We start from the raw sequence: 9,576 nt of genomic DNA, 5'->3' as shown, positions 1-9,576 counted from the left end.
TGCCACACACATGCCAGGCAATGATTTTCGCCGACAGAGAGAATCTAAACATCACCCCATGCTATTCCTTATCGTTGTCACTGAATCCTCCACTATAAACATCCTGGGGTTTACCATTGGGCAGAAACAAAACTGGACTACTTTTATAAGTACTATGACAACAATAAGTGTGCTTTAAAGATTCATGGGATGTGGTCATCACTGGCTGGACAGTCATTTATTGCCCATCCATGTTGCCCTTGAGAAGGCGTAATCATGAGTTTGGAAGATGTTTTTAGAAGAAGAATAATCCCTACAGTGTAGGGACAGGCCGTTCAGCTCAGCAAGTCCACACCAACCCTCTGAAGAGTAACCCACCCACACCCATTCCCGTACCTTATTATCCTTTATTTTACCCCAACTAATGCACCAAACCGACATAGCCCTGAAAATTATGGGCAATTTAGCATGGCCAATTCACCTAACCTGCACATCTTTTGGCTGTGGGAAGAAAGCCACACAGACACTTGCCCGAGGTTAGAGTCGAACCCGGCTCCCTGGTGCTGTGAAGCAGCAATGCTAACCACTGAGCCACTGTGGACTGCCCCATTTTCTTTTATGGCCTGACCAGAGCCTTATTACACCCTCAGCATATATCTCTGCTCTAGTCATAGAATCCCTACAGTGTGGAAACAGGCCATTTGGTCCAACAAGACCATACCAACCCTCCAAAGAGTAACCCACCCAGATCCATTCCCCTACCCTACTGTTCTACATTTTCCCTGACTAATGTACCTAACGTACACAGCGCTGAACACTATGGGCAATTTAACATGGCCAATTCACCCAATGCTGTCTAGGGAGCCTCACTGAATTTCATCAGCGCATCTTGTTCATGGCACACACTGCTGCCTTGAGTGTTAATGGTGGTGTGACTGAATGCTGATGGATGCGGTGCCGATCAAGTGGGCTGCTTTGTCCTGGATGGTGTCATGCTCCTTGAGTATTGTTGGAACTGTGCCCATTCAGGCAAGTGGGGAGTACTCCATCACATTCCTGATGTGAACCTTGTGGACAGTGGACAGGCTCTGGGGAGTCAGAAGGATGACCAAGCCCTGACTGATGCCATGGCTAATTTTTGCTGTGTTTTTGGAAAAAGGAGACTTTGTACTCATGAACAAAATGTGCAATATGCCAGAAATTGATTCTTTTCTCTTTAAAGGCCATAAGTCTTCTGCCTCCCCCCCCCCCCCGCCACCTTTCTGAACCCTACTAAACCTGAAAGAATTATCTGTGAAAAGTTCAGAGTGGGAGGCCCATGTGAAGAAAAATACAACAGCAAGATATCACAGTGGCTTTATTGACAGTTCCGTAATTAAATCCATTCTTATAAAATTAACAATTTCTGAAAAACATTCACGATGTGTGTGAAATGCTGCCTGATTTACTCAGTATGTGTTACTCAGTTTGTTTTAATTTCAGATTTCAACATTCATAATATGTTATATTATTGGTAATTATTAGGTTTATGAGAATTACTCCATGTGACAGCCTTTAAACGCCAATCACTGAGCGAATGAAAGATTTCTAGGATGCAGCTAAAAATAGGAAAATGCATTTTATGTGTAGGATTTCAGATGTAAAAGCTGTACTTTATTATCTGTTTGGCTTTTGTTGCTTGACGACCAGGTTGTCATAGTTCCTTTCGCCATGGGAAATTAATGCCTACAGAACATTTCTTTTGAGACTCATGAAATTATTCTGAGCTATTTCTGCAATCATGTAAATGAAATAAATTCTAGTAATGATGGAAGACCATTCATGGCAGAATAATTTCCCCAGCCCAGATGAAATTGGCTAACGGCAAGGGGTTCAATATGTAAAAAACTGTAAGAAATAGGAAGAGAAGGAAGTCATTCAGCCCCTCAAGCCTGCTGTGCCATTCAGTAGGTTCACAGCTGATTCGGTATTCCTAATTTTTCTGTCCTTTACCATTAACCTTTTGGATCCCTGACTGATCAAGAATCTCTATCTTATTTTAAATATACAGAAGGATTCCACTTCCACAGCTCTTTATGGCAAGGAATTCAAAAGACTCACACCCTCAGAGAGTAAATTCCTCATCTAAATCTAACATTGGCACCACTTTATTCTGAGACTGCCTCTCATCCTAAACTCTCCCATGAGAGGCAACATTTACCATGTCAAGCCCCTTAAGACTCCTTTACATTTCAATGAGATCACCCCTCTCATTCGTCTTAACTCTAACAAGAAGAGCTGAAGCGTCTTCAATCCTTTGTAACATTTCCTCAATTCTCGGGATCATCTATATCCAAAAGTCAACCATATTGCTGAGGTTCTGCAATCACAGACCAAGTAAGGAGTGTCCTTTTCTGAAGGACATCAGTGAACCAGATGGATTTTTTCTGATAATTATTACTGGATTCTTAATTCCAGATAATTTATTGAATACAAATTCCAACATCTGCCATGGTAGGGTTCAAGCCTAGAATACGATGTTGGTCTCTGGGTTAATAATCCAATGATTATATCACTAAGCCATTGCCTTACCTTGCTGTTGCTTCTAGTGGGTTAAGGAGGACAAATTCAGAAATAGTTTCTGTATCTGGCGCAGAAAGGGATTTGTTTTTGCCTGAATGCATATTTGTGTGACGTGTGGGTACCTTCAATTAAGATATTGTTGCCTTATCTTGAATGGTTTGCACATAAACAACCTTGCAACAAACTTAGCATCGTCAGTCAAACATCTCAGACATATGTGAACTTAACTACTGTTTGAAAGGGAAAAGGAAGCAAACCATTAATTGATCACCTGTACCAGTGATGACTCCTGCTGACAAGCTGTTATACACCAGGCAAGACCCCCTCAAAATATTTTAAGAAGGTAGCCTAGACCCTAACCTTTTCTTTCTTTAAAGGCAGATGTGAAGTGGGTGTCCCAGGTGTGGTGCAACTGGTCAAACCACTTGGCATAAACTAAACACAATTTATTTAAACACTGCAGTTAAAATACAAGCATAAGAAAGAGGAATTTAGAATAACAACTACTGGAAAACTTAACCAAACACTAGATATGGTACCTATTACTAATTAACTATGCCAGTATAGTAACAGCACATAAACACATCCCTTGGTGAAAAAGTACATTACAACACAGATTCTTACAGGCAGCTTTCCAATCCAGGAGAGTGCCACATCAAGAGAGATTTCAGAGAAAGTCACAGCTTGGAAACATTTACTGAAGCTTCTGATCCTTCTGGGAGCCAAATACCTTGTAACTGCTACACCTAAAGAAAAACTAGAAAGCCTGATCTGGGAGAACTGGACACCCCCTTTTCATTGTACAACTGCTTTAAAAAAGCTAAAGGCCTCTTACATTATTGACTTCGGCTGACTCTCTTGCTACTTCAGCACCTGTACCTTTCCAATCTCTCTTCAAAGAACCAAGGGCAAAACAACCTTTTTAAAGTAGCAGCATTGTCACAATCCAGCTTTAACTCATCCCAAATATAATGGAATGGTTAAAGATTGGCACACAAAGAACCTCCCTGGTAATTGTGGAACTAATTTGATTACAGGTCTATCATTGCAAACATACTTTACATCTATTCAGCCTCAAGTAATTCTCTCAATTTTTGTTTGTCATTGCTTGATCTTCAAAGCATCAAGAAGGACATAATCAAGGTTGGTGTTCTAGGTTCATTAATTGATTTCAATTTCCTTGTTAGCTATAATCTGGTATTACTGGAAAACCTGAAGATATCCAGTTTTTCATTTCAACTTTTTCTTACCATCACTTTTACCAAGATCTTTGAAACATTTATTGTTTTTCAACAGCTTTTGTAAGTTAAAGAACCCAATGTGACTTTTACACAGTGTTATTTGATTTTTTAAAATAATACTTTTATTTATTACCTATAACCTAAAATGTATATTCTCACAGCATTTAATTTGACTAAAGAGGTCAGCAGTGTATGATAAAACCAATAATTTTTGTTTGTTCAAGTATGTTTCCTTTCAGTTCAAGAAAGCCTGGGCTTAGCTTTGCAAGCAGTTTGTTGCAAAGATACTAAAACTTGGTGAATTTTAGTGTCCACCATGTCTGAATGCCAATCGAGAACTACCAAAATACAACAAAAGTTGCCTTACTAACCCTGCAAACCAAACTAGAACTATCAACTGAACAGTTTCCTGTATCTGGAGCCTAAATTCGAAAGTCATTTTTATCAATACTTTTTTTAAATGCCATGTTTTCTATGTCAATTAGATATATGTTAGAAATATTCTTCCTAAAAGAATAAAAAGGTTTAATTTTCATATTATTTCCAAACACATTTCATAAAAATATAAGTTATGATTTCATAATCCAAATAAAAATGAGTCCAAATGAAAATGATGGGATGTAGCTGCAATACAAAACTGAGTGCACTTAATTTTTCAATCACCTTTAATGCAGTTTGAAGTATCCTACAATGTTCTGAAAATTATGAGAAATAAAACTAATGAAAACCTTGAACTTTCAGATATGGATTGATCTGATATACATTTTTACATATTCCATTTCATCTACTTCAGTTATTTATATTTCAGTCCTGCAAACACATGTAAAAGAAAATGAAAGTGCAATGGAAGATGTCCCTTATTTAACATTAAAACATCCAGATGACTCTCAAATACAACAGTGAATGAGCATCCAGTTTTTCCAGTCCGGAGTCCTGTATGTCTGCACAAGACATTCTATAAATTGGATGACAGCAGTAAAAGAGAATATTGTTTAAATATCAACTACTGAGCACCTCCCCCATCCCCACAATTGATATTTAAGTGATAAACCAACAATTAAAAAAATCTTTAGGACAAATAAAGGCTAAGATAATCAGTCGACATGCAACATTACTAAAGACAGCTAAAACTTGGTGAATTCTACAATATACTGTGGCAGAATGCCAAAGCAAGAACTACCAAAACATAATGATAAACTGCCAGTTTGCTAACTCTACAAAACTAAACTAGAACTTATAACTGAACAGTTTCCTGTGTCTGTGACAGTGATAGAGTCTCTAACTCTGGGCCAGAAGGTGAGGATTTGAGTTCCACCTGCCTTGGACATTTCATTTTTTCAAACAGTTTCACCAGAAATAATTTATTTTACAATGTTGAGGAGATAATAAAAAAAACTCAACAGACAAGGTAGAGTTGTCAATCTGTGGCAGTATAGGAATCAATCGCATTAAATCCAGAATATGGTAATAACCTTTCAACTTGAAGGGGATTTTTATGTATTAAAATTGAATTTGTTGAAACTCCATATATTACCTATTAACATTTTAAAAGTAAAGGAAGCCACTGATAGTGGAAGGATATAATATTGAATGCAATAAAAAATGCATGGTCATTCCCCTCCAAAAGGTAAATATTAAACATTTTAACCTTTTGAGGGTAGACGATTTCTTTACCTAGTGGGAAAATATCAGATTGTAGTTTTCATGTTTTATATGAATACTGTGAATTAGTATTTTTGGGAGTTCTTAGATTCTACTTTAAGCCTATTTATTATTTACAATGCATGTACTTTTTATTTTGGCATATAGGAAATTTGATTCTGAGTTATCTTTAAAGAAATCCTTCAATTCTCAAATATTTATTTAAGTTGGTGTACTATATTCTCTTCTGGTTTTTATTTTAATATTGTACGATTGGATTACTCATATAAAGATCTGATCAGACATGTTTTAAGAGTTCCCAATTACTTCCTGACATATTACTGCTGCAGCAGTTCTGATGCTTTACTGTGCAGGGCAGGTTAGACACCACATTCTCCAAGCAGATCTAATGCACACATAATTGGATAAAATTAAAATTATCTCTGTTTGGTGTCTTCTATGGAATTACCTTTGCAAAGCAACAAATATCAAAATTCAAAGGGGAATAGAGAAAGTTCCGGTTTTAAAATCACATTAGTCTTTCTGTTAAGCTGCCCATGATCCACTTGACTTTTGTGTGAAAAACAGATCTTTTCTGGTTACATATAAAATACAAGCTGTGATTTCCAAACATTTAACACGAATTATTTCTGAGGAAGGATGCAGTTTCTCTGCTCACTAAAATCAATGCAGGTATGTTAGATGGGGGAATTATCCTGAACTTTTGATTTTTGTGGCCTTGTTTCATCATTTTCTCTCAGAGGTTACTTGAAGAGTAAGCAGGATTATTTTGGCAAACACAATGTGCCACCAGCTGTCCATTACAGATCATCATCAACAAGCCGCCCCCTGTAGAAAAAGCAAAATGTTATTAAAACATTTATTCTTGTCACTTTTCCAAATATGATATTTCTAATTCACAAATAGTGATAGTCGTTTGAGTTCAATATGCTTCAATAACACACCTCACAACTAATAGTACAGAAAGTAGGCTGTGTTATTTTATAGGATGACACCAAAATTGATGGTGTAATGGACAATAAAGAAGGTAATCTAACATAACAAAGAAATTGTGGGTCAATGGGCAGAAGAGTGCCAGATAGAGTTTAATTTGGATAAATGCAAGGCATTGCACTTTGGTTAAAAAAACACAAGCAAGACTTATAGTGCCTTGGGTGGTGTTGAAATATAGAGAGACCTAGGGGTTCAGGTTCATAATTCTTTAAAGTTTGCAACACATGTTAATGGGTGGTTAAGAAGGCATTTAGTATGCTTGCCTTCATTGCTCAGACCTTTGAGTATAGGAGTTGGGATGTCATGTTGAGGTTGTACGGGACCTTGTTAAGGCCTCTTCTGGAACACTGTATCCAATTCTGGTCACCATGTAAAGGAAGGATTTTATTAACTGGAGAGGGTTCACGAAAGATTTGCCAGAATGGAGGGTTTGAGTTGTAAGGAGAGGCTAGATAGACTAAGACTTTCTTCACTGGTGCGAAGGAGATTGAGGGCTGACCTTACAGAGGTTTATAAAATCATGAGGGGTATAGATAATGTGAATGGTGGGTGTCTTATCCCTAGGTGGGGAATTTCAATACTCTGGAGTGTATTTTTAAAGTGAAAGGAGAAGGATGATTAAAAAAAACATGAGGAGCATCTTTTTTAAACAGAGAGTAGTTTGTGTGTGGAATGAACTTCCAGAGGATGAGGTGTATGCGAGTACAGTTACAATGTTTAAAAAATAATTGGCTAAGTACATGAAAAAGAAATGTTTGGAAGAATATGCACCAAACACAGACAGGTAGGACTAATTTAGTTTAGGATTATGGTCAGCATGGACTTGTTGGACCAAAGGGCCTGTTTCCATGCTGTATGACCACAATGACTCCTTAACACAAACACAGTTTAAGAAGGAGGTAGATATTAAACCATAATACTCAGAAGAGACTGTGAAACTTCTGTTTCTAAGTGATAGCTGGTGAGGTTGCTGATCTCTGCAAATCAGTAGCAGAATACGAGCAAGGTTAATACAACTGCTCTGGCTGATTCTCCTCATAAGTAATTCACACTGGGCCTTTCCTAATGATTTTATCACAATCAAGGAAATCCCATGAAAAGTGGAACTTCGAGTCACTCCGAGATGGATGACAATCAGCCAATCTCCCCCTCCATTCCTCTTTCAGATTTACATTTCTGTTAGGACTTAACAGAGCCTGGCGAAACATCCAGGCGAACCTGGAATTCTTCACACCCACAAGATAAGTTCAAAAGAATACTTTACTAATTAAGGCTTAAATTTAGTGCTTTTTATTGGTTCCATGTTAAATTTCATTTGAGACCTGATTTGGGTTTTTTTTATTTTAGTGGCTCTAAATAAATGCAAGTTGTTGTCAAACACAGAACAGTACAGCACAGTACAGGCCCTTTCGCTCTCGATGTTGTGCTGACCTTTTATCCTACTCTAAAATCAAACTAACCTACATACGCTTCATTTTACTATCATCCATGTGCCTATCCAAAGTTGCTTAAATATCCCTAATGTATCTGACTCTATTACCACTGCTGGCAGTGCATTCCATGCACCCACCATTCTCTGTGTCTGACATCTCCCCTAAACCTTCCTCCAATTAGCTTAAAATTATGCCCCAAAATGAATCAATTTTTCACACTTCTTCAGGTGAACTTCATCTGCCACTTCATAACCCAATTCCGCATCCTGTCAATGTCCCATTGCAACCTACAACAGCCCTCCACACTATCCACAACTCCACCAACCTTTGTGCCATCGGCAAACTTACTATCCCACCCCTCCACTTACTCATCCAAAAGTTATTTATAAAAATCACAAAGAGCAGAGGTCCCAGAACAGATGTCTGTGGAATGTCCCTGAGCTCCAGGCTGAATACTTTTCATCTACAACCATCCTGTGTCTTCTATGGGGCAGCCAATGCTGTAACCAGACAGCCAAATTTCCCTGTATCCCATGCCTCCTTACTTTCTAAATGAGCCTACCTGGGGAATCTTATCAAATGCCTTGCTAAACTTCATGTACACCATGTCCACTCCTCTACCTCCATTAATATATTTGGTCACACCATCAAAGAATTCAATAAGGCTTGTGAGGCATGACCTGTCCCTCACAAAGTCATTCTGGCTATCTCTAATCAAACTATAGTTTTCCAAGTAATAATAACTCCTGTGTCTCAGAATCCTCTCCAATAATTTGTCCACCACAGACAGAAGACTGACTGGTCTGTAACTTCCAGGATAATCCATATTCCCTTTCTTGAACAAGGGAATAACATTTGCCACGCTCCAATCATCCGAGACTACTCCAATGGACAGTGAGGATGCAAAGATCAATGCCAAAGACACAGCACTCTGTTTCCTCACTTCCTGTAGTAACCTTGGTATATCCTGTCTGGCCAGGGGATTTAACTATCTTTATGTTTTTCAAAATTTTCAGCACATCCTCTTTCTTACCATCAACTTGTTTGAGCATATCAGCCTGTTTCACTCTGTCCTCTCAAATGTCAAGGTCCCTCTCAGTAGTGAATATTGAGGCAAAGTATTCATTAAGGACTTTCCCCACTCTGCCTCCAGGCACAAGTTCCCCCCGCTATCCCTGATTGACCCAACCCTCACTCTGGCCATCCTCTTGTTTCTCACATAAGCGTAGAATGCCTTAGGGTTTTCCTTAATCATACCCACTAAAGCTTTTAATGTCCCCTTCTTGCTTTCCTAAGTCCATTCTTCAGTTCCTGACTACCTTGTAACCCTCTCGAGACTTGTCTGATCTTTGCCTTCTCAACTTTAAGTAAGCTTCCTTCTTCCTCTTAACTAGATGTTCGACATCCCTTGTCACTCAGGGTTCCTTCACCTTACCATCCTGTCCTTTCCTCATGGAGACAAACTTATCCAGCACTATCAGCAAGTCCTCCCTATACAAACTCCACATTTCTGTCATGCATTTCCCTGAGAACATCTGTTCCCAATTTAGACACCCAGTTCCTGCCTAATAGCATTATAATTCCCCCTCCCCCAATTAAATACCTTTCCCATACCATCTGCTGATATCCATTTCCATGATTACAGTAAAGGTCAGGGAGTTGTGATCACTATTATCTAAATGCTCTCCCACCGAAAGATTTGACAC

At 38.4% G+C, this 9,576-nt stretch overlaps 1 protein-coding gene across 2 annotated transcripts in view; it reads right to left on the bottom strand.

Annotated features, from left to right (window-relative positions):
- Positions 1-1,323: 1,323 nt before the first annotated feature.
- Positions 1,324-9,576, bottom strand: part of LOC140453408 (putative transmembrane protein 244) — a 46,132-nt gene continuing 37,879 nt past the window's right edge. For both annotated transcript variants that reach the window (XM_072548056.1, XM_072548055.1), the window contains one exon: positions 1,324-6,272. In XM_072548056.1, coding sequence (XP_072404157.1) covers positions 6,181-6,272 — 92 coding nt within the window. In that variant the 3' untranslated portion in view covers positions 1,324-6,180. The remainder of the gene's footprint in view (positions 6,273-9,576) is intronic.

The sequence above is a fragment of the Chiloscyllium punctatum genome, chromosome 27 (assembly GCF_047496795.1).
Source record: "Chiloscyllium punctatum isolate Juve2018m chromosome 27, sChiPun1.3, whole genome shotgun sequence".
NCBI classification, from domain to species: Eukaryota; Metazoa; Chordata; class Chondrichthyes; order Orectolobiformes; family Hemiscylliidae; genus Chiloscyllium; species Chiloscyllium punctatum.
Note: the sequence above shows the minus strand (reverse complement) of the source record. Positions and strands in the feature narration are given on the sequence as shown.